General features: G+C 36.7%; 1 protein-coding gene across 2 annotated transcripts in view; it reads left to right on the top strand.

The window, feature by feature from the left end:
* Nucleotides 1–6,462, top strand: part of LOC130082414 (uncharacterized) — a 109,750-nt gene extending 103,288 nt beyond the window's left edge. For both annotated transcript variants that reach the window (XM_056247271.1, XM_056247272.1), the window contains exons 21-25: nucleotides 4,620–4,777; nucleotides 5,118–5,363; nucleotides 5,609–5,771; nucleotides 5,966–6,068; nucleotides 6,191–6,462. In XM_056247271.1, coding sequence (XP_056103246.1) covers nucleotides 4,620–4,777; nucleotides 5,118–5,363; nucleotides 5,609–5,771; nucleotides 5,966–6,068; nucleotides 6,191–6,300 — 780 coding nt within the window. In that variant the 3' untranslated portion in view covers nucleotides 6,301–6,462. The remainder of the gene's footprint in view (nucleotides 1–4,619; nucleotides 4,778–5,117; nucleotides 5,364–5,608; nucleotides 5,772–5,965; nucleotides 6,069–6,190) is intronic.
* The last annotated feature ends 5,892 nt before the right edge of the window (nucleotides 6,463–12,354 follow it).

Below are 12,354 nucleotides of genomic sequence, written 5' to 3'. Positions count from 1 at the left end.
AAAAGATTCATCAAGATTGCAGAACAGTCAATAAAATTAAAAAATGGACATTACACTCTTAATCTACCTTTTAGGAAGGACGACACAGTGTTGCCTAACAATTACCAAGTGGCAGAACAGCGACTTCAAAGTTTGAAAAGAAAGTTCAAGAGGAATGAAAAATTCAAAACCGAATATACTGAATTTCTAACAGAAGTCATAAAAAAGGGCTATGCTGAAGTGGTGCCGCAACAAGAGCTGAAAAGATCAGATGGTAAATTGTGGTACATCCCACATCATGGTGTATACCATCCTCAAAAACAGACCATAAGGGTGGTCTTTGACTGTGCTGTTACTTTTCAAGGTAAATCCCTCAACTCAGAACTTCTTCAGGGTCCTGATTTGACCAGTACACTTTTTGATGTTTTGACCAGATTTCGCCAAGAATCTGTAGCAGTTATGACAGATATCAAAGCAATGTTCCATCAGGTCAGAGTGTCAAGATCAGATGTTGACTTCTTGCGATTCCTCTGGTGGCCAAGTGGTGATGTCAGCATGCCTGCTGTGGAACATCGAATGATGGTACATCTATTTGGGGCAGTCTCATCCCCCAGCTGTGCAAACTTTGCTCTGAGGCAAACAGCCAAAGACAACAAAGAATGTTTTCGAACTGAGGTGATAAACACGGTTGAGAACAACTTCTATGTAGATGATTGCTTGAAGTCCCTTCCAACAGAGCATGAAGCAGTAGAATTGGTGAAAGATCTAACATCTCTCTGTCAAACAGGAGGATTCCACCTCACAAAATGGGTGAGTAACAGTCGTACTGTTCTTGCACATATTCCAAAGGAAGACAGAGCTCAGAATGTAAGGGAACTGGATCTCGACAGGGAAAAGCTTCCCACTGAAAGAGCTCTTGGATTGTTGTGGTGCGTGGAGAATGATGTGTTTAGGTTCAATATCACTGTCAAGTGCAAATCCCACACCCGAAGAAACTTGCTATCAGTTGTGAGCTCCATCTATGATCCACTTGGATTTTTGAGTCCCTTTACTCTACCTGCCAAATTGCTTATCCAAGACCTCTGTAGGAGTAAATGTGGTTGGGATGAGGAAATACCACAGGCTGCAGTGGATAAGTGGACAAAGTGGATAAAGGATCTTGACGAGATAGAAGATTTCAGAGTGGCACGCTGTGTAAAGCCAACTGGTTTTGGAATGCTGAAGCAAGCAGAGCTGCATCATTTCTCTGATGCTAGTGAACAAGGATACGGCATAGTGAGTTACTTGAGACTGACTGATGATATGCACACTGTACATGTGTCTTTCATGTTGGGGAAAGCCAGAGTGGCCCCACTTAAGCACGTCACAATTCCACGTCTAGAACTTACAGCTGCAGTGCTAGCAGTCAGAGTCGACATTATGGTAAGGAAAGCTTTGGAGCTAGATCTCAAAGGCTCAACATTTTGGACTGATAGTCAGTCAGTGCTGAAATACGTTGCAAATGAGAATGCAAGATTCCGCACATTTGTAGCTAATAGGATCTCTGTTATTAGAGAAAACACAGATGTAAAACAGTGGAAATTCATCAGAACAAAGCAGAACCCAGCTGACCTAGCATCAAGAGGGGTGAGTGCCAGCACATTGGTGAAGTGCAAAGAGTGGATCCATGGACCAGACTTTCTATGGAAGAAAGAAGAGGAATGGCCTAAAGAGTCCCTGGGACCCATGTCTCTCTCTCTCGATGACCTTGAAGTTAAAAGGAACACCACTGTTTATAGTACTGTCATTAAAGAGAATGAAAATCCTACCAGCCAACTGCTTAACTATTTCTCAACTTGGACAAAGCTAAAGTTGGCAGTAGCATGGTTCTTGAAGTTCAAGAATATCCTTCGCTTGCTTATTGCAAAAAGAAAAAAGATACAGCCCACCTGCGTGAATAAGGACACTCAGAGCCAAAACAATGTATGTAATGAAATGAAAATATTCAAGACATCACTTTGTGGACAATCCATAGGCTTGGATGATCTCTTGAAAGCAGAAAAGGCCATTGTTGAGTTTTGGCAGAAACAAAGGTATGCAGAGGAAATGTCAAGAATTGGAAAGACATCACCTGCTGGAAAGCGCTTGAATAGATTCAGCAGCCTGTACAAGCTAGATCCTGTGATGGATGATGGAGTTTTGAGGGTTGGAGGAAGGTTGGACAAGTCTGCAATGCCTGAGGAGACCAAGCGACCTATAATACTTCCAAAAGATGTTCACATCTCCACACTTATCCTTCAACACATACACGAACAGCTCGGACATGCTGGCAGAAACCATGTTCTCTCACACCTGAGAAAGAAATATTGGATTATAAATGCCAATTCTGCAGCCCGCAAAGTTCTGTCTAAATGTGTTGTATGCAAGCGTGTAAGAGGAAAGATTGGAGAGCAAAAGATGGCAGATTTACCAAAGGAAAGACTACAAGCTGATCTTCCACCTTTCAGCAATGTTGGCGTTGACTACTTTGGACCTTTCATGACAAAAAGAGGAAGAAGTCAGGTAAAGAGATATGGGGTTATTTTCACTTGCATGACAAGCAGGGCAGTTCACCTAGAAATGGCTCACTCACTGAACACAGATTCCTGCATTGACGCTTTAAGAAGATTCATAGCCAGAAGGGGCCAAGTACTGCATATTCGCTCTGATAACGGAACTAACCTGGTTGGTGCAAAAAGAGAGTTACATAATTCACTTTCAGAATGGAACAAAAGCCGAATCCAGAAGGCAATGCTCCAGAAAGGAATTCAGTGGACGTTTAATCCTCCAGCAGCCTCACATCATGGGGGAGTATGGGAGAGACTCATTCGAATGGTGAGGCAGATCTTATGCTCTATTTTACAACAACACACCCTCGATGATGAAGGACTACAAACACACTTTTGTGAGATTGAAGCAATTCTGAATAGTCGTCCCATTACCACATTGTCTGATGACCATCATGATCTGGAACCTTTGACACCAAATCACATTCTTCTGTTAAAGTCTAGCCCTGCATTGCCTCCTGGATTGTTTCAAAGTTCAGACGTATACAGCAGACGTCGGTGGAGGCAAGTACAATATTTGTCAGACCTGTTTTGGAAGAGATGGTCCCAAGAATACTTACCATTACTACAGGAACGACAGAGATGGTTTACTGCAAAAAGAGGATTGCAGAAAGGAGATATTGTGCTAGTCGTGGACAGTTCAGCACCTCGTGGATCGTGGCCTATTGGAAGAGTAACAGAAGTTTTTCCTGATTCCAAAGGACTCATAAGAACTGTTAAACTTAAGACAAAGACTGGATTCTTGGAAAGACCCATTACCAAACTTTGCCTGCTATTGGAAGATGCAGAAAATTAGATCTGAAGCATAGTAGTGATGACTGAATGATTAAAGAATGAGTATTCATTTTCTTGTATAGACTCATTTGGCTCCATTTACATTTAATGTATTGTAATTGTTGCTTAAACGCTCAATTAGGGGCCGGGTGTAGGAGCCATACTTACCACCTTATTTAATTTTGATAAATTTGTTAATTTAAATATCAGAATGTTGTTGTATTGTTAATTGTGTTTATTTCTCTGAGTGTGTGCCCTCTATAGGTGAGAGGGGAAAAGTTGTATAAAGGATAGGCCACCCCTGACAGGAAGGGGGCGCTGGTGCAAGAGCACACAGTCTTTTGATCGTGCACATGGAGCTAGGGTGGCATGGTGCAACAAACCTGCAAGCGGCCTAAAAGTTGTTTGTTTTGTTTTATGTTACAATGCATCTTTATTTTTGATTTAATAAACTTCAGTTATTTGTTTGGAACATCAACACGCCTCTCTGGATCTATTCATGGTACTTTGCACGCGTCAGAACCATAGCATCAGCATCTCCCACAGTGGACAAGAAACTTGTTTTCACCACTACACTCACTCTCTCCGTCTCTGTGAGATTCGGAAGGGAATTATTCAGATTTCACTCGGCACAGCTACTAGAAGACATACAGGTTGCTCACGCTACAGGCTCAGTTTGAGCTTGCGCAGTACACCTGGCAATCAGCTTTTAACGGGCTTAAATTTTCTCCGTTGAAATCAATGGGGTCGCTGCATGTGTCCATTTCTTTTACTGTCTATGTTCAAAACACGAGCGCCAGTGATTGAATGTTAAAGCGCGGTTTAAACGCCCCGCCCCCCAGCCGAACTGAAAGTTTTGATTGGTTTTGCACCAGAGTCAGACCTGTCTGTTATTGGCTAAAGCGCAGGGCTCCACCGCAGTAGTTTTGAAAAGTGTCTGTCAAAAGTGTCTTGCCCTGTTGCTCTGTCGGCACCTTTGTCAAAGTAGTACCATAGTACTTTGTACTTTTGGTGAAAAATAAATGTAGCAAAGTTGAATACTTTATTTTTATTCTACTCAAGTAAGTGTACAAGTTCCACATTTTAATTATACTCAAGAAAGTAGAAAAATCTAAATATCTACTCAAATAGGCTACTGTAACGAAAGTATTTGTAATTAGTTAATTTCCACCTTGCTGTAATATATATATATATATATATATATATATATATATATATATATATATATATACTTTGAATTCAATTTAGGCTAAAATACAAATGTTATATTGTTGTCCACAGGCTAACGGCACCCACTTCATCTATGATAACTTTATTCTGGGGACACCGAGGTCAGAAGATCTCATCAGCAGAGAGAAAATCCTGAAGCTTTCTTTCAGCTGTGCTTATCCTCAATCACAAACACTTTCCATGAATGTGGAAATCAACCCACTGGAGAGGTGCGAGTGAAGCAGCAGAATTTTTTTAAAGGGGTAGTTCACCAAAAACAGAAATGTTGTTTGTTATTATTTGTTCCAAGGAACACACATTTTTTTTTTGGTCATATTTTTCAATACAGTAAATCCCCATGGGGAATTTCAAGCTTAAGTACAATAAAAAGGTCCATATAACTCCTGAACTATATTAAAACAAATGTTATGTGAACTAATCCTTTAAGCAGAAATGTATTTAAAAACTGATAATATGGTTATATTCTCTAAACCAAGAATATCTATTTTAAACATAATTTTACCCATACACAAAATAGTTTTACCACAGATCTATCCATTATTTCGACAGCATGGTGAACAAGACTCTTCCCGCTGGTGAAGGCAGATATCAGGTCCGGATGATCCCATATGAGGATGATGAGTTTACCCGGCCCTTCACTGGTAGAGTGGATGCAGAGCTCGACCAGGAGATGCATGTGGAAGTTCGTGTTGAGGGGGTCGACAGCCGCCAGTTCGCCCTGGTGATGGACACGTGTTGGGCTACACCTGTGAATGATCCTGATTACAGCCTCCGCTGGGATCTCATCCTTTCAGAGTAAAGCAGGGCTTCTTTCTATTCTTTTAAGCTTAGCCTTAACTCATTGTAACATTTTTACCGAATAAATAATAATCATATCACCTCTAGGATTACCTTACATGTTACATGTCTTTCAGTTCTTCAGGACTAAAGGAGAATATTACATTTTTGAACATGGAATGCAAATATGTGAGGATTTACAGGAGATAACTTTGTGTTGACTGTTTTAAAAATAAAGAATCTGTCATTATTGATTTTCTCAGGTGTCCCAATCCGAATGACGACACAGTGGATCTGCTGCAGAACGGCGTCTCGACATCCAGCCGTTTCTCCTTCAGGATGTTTATCTTCACTGCAAACTCCACTAGGCTTTACCTGCACTGCGCTGTTCACCTTTGCCTTCTGTCAAGCAATCGCTGCTCAACGGTGAGTTTAGTGTTCACTAATTGTGTGTCAGATTGTTCTTTTCCTTCAGAAGACACTGGCACACAGTCTTAATGCCAAAATCTGTTTTTGGCATTATATCGCCATCTAGAGTGAAGCAGTCTGTGCGTATGCAAGATACTGTTGTAGACGGTAAAAATCTCATCACATTCTGGTTATCCATCTTCAATCTTTAGCACTGTTCCTCTGGACACCAGCAGAGAGAGCGCAGGTCTCTCGACTTCCATGACAGTGCTTCCATATCCATGGGTCCTCTGGTTTGGTCTGAACGGAGCTCAGGTAAACATTAATGCTTCATTTTCTCTTTTTACTTATGTCAAAGTTATGTATAATTTAATCCATATTTATTTATGTTTTGCAACTTTACCATGCACTGAACCATGTCTTGTCCCCCTTCACAGACATACCGATCCCAGATAAAGTGCAAGGGTCCAGGGCACCAGGCCTGTGTGGTTCCTTGATCCTTTTGATGGGTTCACTCCTTAGTGCCTACACTTTGCTGTATGTTTAGACATACAATTACCTTTGAATTCTTTGATTATACATTTAAAAAAAAATGTTGTTTGTCATATCTGATTTGTACACTGTACATCGGATTAGGAACAATTGGCACTGAACTAATAAATTGTTCTGCTTTGACTTGTATTTCACCTAATAATAATGATGACCCTTAAGTTTATGATGATAACTTTATCTGTCTAGTATGGTAAAATAAGAATTAATTTGATTGCTTCTTTCTTTATTTTCAATTGTACTTAAAATAATTAAAATATATTTTAAATACTCTATATATTTACTGCGACAAATGCTTTCAGCTAATCACTGTATATTATGAGGGGGGAAAAAATGCTTCCTTCCTAAATAAAAATATATTTTTGAAATCCTCACCAAACTGTGATTATGTGAAACTGTGTAATTTTATGATAGCATTAGGCCGTCTTGATTCCTGAAGGGTGTCCTGACCTTCGACTGCTTCTTAGGACATGGATTTAAAGGTCTAATATTTAAAAATATATATATTAACATTATCATATCTCTGTGTGTTCAAATATAGGAAAATAGATATATAGCCTGCATACTTAAAATTAAGTTAGAACAGTAAATAAACACAAACCGAAGAAAAATAGGACTTGTGCTTTTGTTACTTTTGATATTAAACAGTCTCGGCTTACAAATTCGGTCAGTTTTATTACTAATTCAAACAACTTACCAAAATCCATGTCATGATTTAACATGTCATGATATATTATTTAAAATAATTAAATCAATGTTTCAATCGCAAAAAGATGTCAATAAAACAGTGTAAAGTAAACAATGTAACATACAGTTACCACAGAAAAGCCTTTCAATTACCATTAACTTAATAGTTAGATAGAAAAAAAAAACTTTAGATAGTGTCTGCTTTTGTTACTTTTGATATGAAACAAAGTCTCGGCTTACAAATTCGGTCAGTTTTATTACTAATTCAAACAACTTACCAAAATCCATGTCATGATTTAACATGTCATGATATATTATTTAAAATAATTAAATCAATGTTTCAATCGCAAAAAATATGTCAATAAAACAGTGTAAAGTAAACAATGTAACTTTACAGTTACCACAGAAAAGCCTTTCATTAACTTAATAGTTAGATAGAAAAAAAAAACTTTAGATAGGAGTTGTTTCCTAAATTCACTATATTAGGTCTGCATAACATTTACTTAACCTGTACTTCACTTAAAGGTGCACTGACTTTTAGCTTCTTTGCACGAAGAACAACATACTGTAGTGACAAAACACGCTCTGGGTTCCTCATTTTCATGTCACACTCGGGGTCTTCGGGTCTAAAATGACCCGGAGGGCGGGATTCAGATATTTATTTTTTCAGTAAAATCAATGAAATGTATTTTTGTTCAATAATATTTTGTGGTGTTTTGAGATAATTTTATGATAATAATTAATATTTATACAATAATTATAATCCATTTTTTTCCCATTGAATATAATAGAATTATTATTAGGGCTGTCAAATGATTAATCACGATTAATCACATCCAAAATAAAAGTTTTTTTTACATAATATATGCAGGGTTCCAAATTAACACCCGCCAACCCGCCAAATGCGGGTTAAAATTCATTTTGGCGGGTGTTAATAAAAACTTACTAGCCAGTTTGGCCGGTGATGCATAAGGCTCTGTTCTCGGTCATTTATCCCCCTGGCAGTACTTCCTACATTTCCCATAAACACTGTGCCGTAATGCTACGTGATGACGTTTCATACGCCCATTGGCTGCGCGCAGTTTGCAGTGAGACCAGCACGAGAAATGATCATGGAAACAAACGGAGCGTACGCGTCCGTCCACCAGAAAACACAAGGAAGATGAAGAACGAGCCAGAGCAGGGAGCAGACTGAAAGAGGAGGGAGCTAGTAAAGTAGCTAAAGTAAAAAGTTAAGATTAAACTAAATGCGGCGGTGGTTGGGACAGACTTCTGGGTTTAAATTTAAATGTCGTTTAACGAGAGATAGCCTACGTTATTGTTTTTAAGTTTAAGGTTTTTGTCATTATTTCTTACAAGCTTATACATTATAGGCAATAGCCTATACACAACAAGCTTACTATATATCTTAAGGTTTTCTTTTAGTTGAAAACATTAAACAATATGTGTAAACAAAATATATAAACAACAAAAGCATTTAAGCTCAGGCAGCGCAAACGGGGAAAAAACGCAAAAAAAAAAAGAGAAGCAGACTGCGCAGTTATCGTACAGAACGTAGCCTACATACTCGAGTCAGCATATGATTATCGTGTTTATATTGTTTCACGTTCATGTTGAGAAAAACAATAATATCCACATGCTCGAGTGAGAAAACGCGCTGCGCTGACACAGGCGTTGCAGAGACGCGCGCGCGTGTGTGTGTGCAAAGTGAAGTAACAGCACTTTGCGTTTTCTGTTCTTAAACCTGTCTCCCTCAACGAAACTTAAAGGAAGCATATGTCAAAATCATTTTGCTACCAGAAGATATCGGGGTACAGCTGCTGACCTGCAGTCGTTAATGCAGTGATGGACAGCTGCTTCCTCAGTCGACTGCTGTTTCTTTGGATTTCATGTGATTTCTCATTGTGGTGGTGATATTATGATAATAATAATAATTAATAATTGATTAAACGTAATTCCATTTTGTAATAGGCTATCATTTTCATCTAAGTAATTCCAAACTTCGCGAGGCAGACAACGATATTATGTGATCAAAAACACAATCCACTTGTTAAACACGCTCCACCCAGAGCATTTAATTATAACTGCGAAAAAAAATTGAAGAAAAAAAGTATTAGTATTAGTATTTTATTTTTTTAATAATAATTACAGAGCGAAAATTTGAATATTCGTGCACATCCCTAATAGAGATAGATCCCAAACTTGAAATGAAATGTTTGCACTTTCTGTGTTGTATTGTACTTTATATGTGTTTTTCATGCCAACAATGTTAATAAAATTATCAAATGCATTCAGTGGCACTCATAATTTCTCTTATTTTCACCGGAAAAAAATTGGCTAGTGGAAATTCTAAATGGCTGGTAACTTTAGAAAGTTACCAGCCACATTGGCTGGTGATCAAAAAAGTTACTTTAGAACCCTGAATATATGTGGGTGCACTGTGTATAATTATTTTATATATATAAATACACACACATGCTTGTATATATTTAAGAAATATTTTCATGTATATACTCTATATATAATTTATATTATATATAAATATAAATATTTTATATATAAATAATATTTTTTTTGACAGCCCTAATTATTATTATTATTATTATTTTTTTAATTAATGCTGTATTTCAGGTTAAAGCAGAGTAAAATATTTTGCAGCCAGTGTGGTCTAGCAACTCTGGTTGCGGTCTAGCAACTCTAGCAACAAGTGTGGGCTTTCGAAGTGGAAAAACCAAACTCTGGTCAGGCCAATCACATCGTGTATAGAGTTGGTGGGCGGGCTTAACACAATGGCTGTGACGGTTCTGCGCCGTGATTTCCATAGGTGATTTCCCTACTACTTGAAAACAAAGAAGATGCTGCTGGCGAACAGCGGTCTCTCCAAGGGGAGACTCTGGAGGACTTGGAGTTAAGAGAACGTCACAAGTCATTCTTAAAAAAGGAAGATGTGTTCGGAGTTTTGACGACCGGATTAGGCAAAAGTTTAATATATCAACTAAGTTAGCTCCGCTGGTGGGAAAACGCATGGGACTCACTCAGCCACAGCCGTTCGTTGCTCTGGTTGGTTGTAGCGCTATCCTATTGCGTGCAGAGGGAATTTGAAAGACAACCGTTTATCCAGACCCTCGGATTGAGGTATGCCAATGGTGAGTTCCCAGACCTAACATCTTGATGTGGGTCTGGCCAGAGCCGTTCTGGCTTGCCAGGCTAAGAGACTAGGACTATAGAAAAAAAAATTTAAGTCAGATTGGTGCCATCTGGTGGATGTAGTGAGCATAATTATCGTGCAATATCATATTTTAACCACTAGATGGATTTACAGCTCTCTGTAGAAAGGCTTGTGAATTCTGGTGATTTTTGCACATATTTGCCTATTTTTTTCAGGTTGTTGATTTTAATTAGGGCCGGGACTCGATTAAAAAAATTTATCTAATTAATTAGAGGCTTTGTAATTAATTAATCGAAATTAATCGCATTTTAATTGCATACATATTTGACCTGAGAACAGTGAGAAGTAATTTTTTTCACATGAATTTTCAGTATACCATTGAATAATGACTGAATACATAAGCTTAAGCAACAAAATATTGTTTATTTTTGTTCAACCAAGTCCAGCAGACCAGTGCAATTTTTGCCATTAAGTGTAGCAATAGCATATTGCTACACTACACTAATAGCATAGTGAATTCCTTGTTGCATAGCTTGCACACAACCATGCTCTTATCGACGCTTCAATCCGTTCATTTTTTATAAGAAAATTTCCCATCCACGGGGCCAACCAAAGCGATCTCGTCAGCTTCTTCGTCATGAACGCTAGTTGGTGCGCCATTATAATCGGTCCGCCGAAACTCATCCAGTGAGAAACGTTCCGCGGTTCAAAAATAAGTGCGATTAATATTTTTTGTGTAATTAATTAACGCGTTAAAGTCTGTAATTAATTAATCTTAATTAACGCGTTAAAGTCCCGGCCCTAATTTTAATATATAATAACAGATTCTCAAAGACTATTTTTGTCAAGTTTTTTGTTTGTTTGGTTGGTTTAAATAGTAATTTGAAGTGCCAGTTTTACTTTATAATACAGTCAAACCTGAACATTGCATTAGAAAGAGAACAAATGGAAAGCATTTTGTTACCCATTGTTTTAATTCTAACTTAATAAAAATGCAATTCTTTCAGTCAATTTTTTTTATTAACCTTTTATGATAAACATTTTCATTAAAATTATTTTTCAATAAACAGTAACTCTTATTCAAAATTGGCAACAGCAATTATGAACAAAAAACTAAAATAACAGCAAAGGTACGGTATAATAATTATCAAACAGTAAATGAAAAATAAAGAAATGAAAAAAGTGTTTTAAATATCATCCTAACTATATTTACATATTATGTGCATTTTATTTACATATTCAATGAACAGTAACTCTTATTCAAAAGGCAACAGAAATTATGAACAAAAAACTAAAATAACAGCAAAAGTATAATAATTATCAAACAAAAAACTGTTTTAAAATAAAAAAAGTATTTTATACTAAAAAAAGTTTACTGTATATATATATATACACACGACAGTTAAAGACAGTTAAAGTTGTGTAAGTAACGAGGATGGAGATAATGACGTGAACATCAGAACAGGTGAGTCAAAGCTGTTGTATGTGTGTGTCTGTGTGTATGTATATATATATATATATATATATATATATATATATATATATATATATATATATAATGGCGTTGTGCAGGTTTATGTGAAAGTATCATATTTAGGATGTTAATAATTATGACCATAGACGCTCGAGAAAAATATATACAGTAAATACTGTAAATGTATTATATATATATATATATATATATATATATATATATATATATATATATATATATATATATATATATATATGTGTGACTAATTAATGTCATTTTTTTAATAGATTGGTGTGCCAAGAGTGACATTAGTCTTCACTTAGACTGAGTTAAGCAAGAGTCTTGTGACAAATTATAATAGACAAATTATAATTATAGCCATAAAAAAATCATAGTACTAGGATACTTAAGTACATTTGAAGGCAAATACTTTTGTACTTTTACTCAAGTGAATGTTTAAAGGCAGCACTTCTACTTTTACTTGAGTAATATTTTACCTTGAGTATCTTTACTTTAACTCAAGTAGGCCTACATGGTATGTGTACTTCGTCCACCACTGCTTACAGCTTATGAAAACCCCAAAGTCAAAATTAGAATATTGTGAAAAGGTTTTCATAGCTGTAAGCCATAATCATCAACATTATAACAAATAAAGGCTTGAAATATCTCACTTTGCATGTAATGAATGAGTCTATATAATATATTAGTTTCACCTTTTAAGT

Source organism: Rhinichthys klamathensis, unplaced genomic scaffold, assembly GCF_029890125.1.
Source record: "Rhinichthys klamathensis goyatoka isolate OS25496 unplaced genomic scaffold, OSU_Roscu_1.1 h1tg000045l_1, whole genome shotgun sequence".
In the NCBI taxonomy this organism is placed as follows: Eukaryota; Metazoa; Chordata; class Actinopteri; order Cypriniformes; family Leuciscidae; genus Rhinichthys; species Rhinichthys klamathensis.
This window is presented reverse-complemented; position numbering and strand designations above follow the sequence as displayed.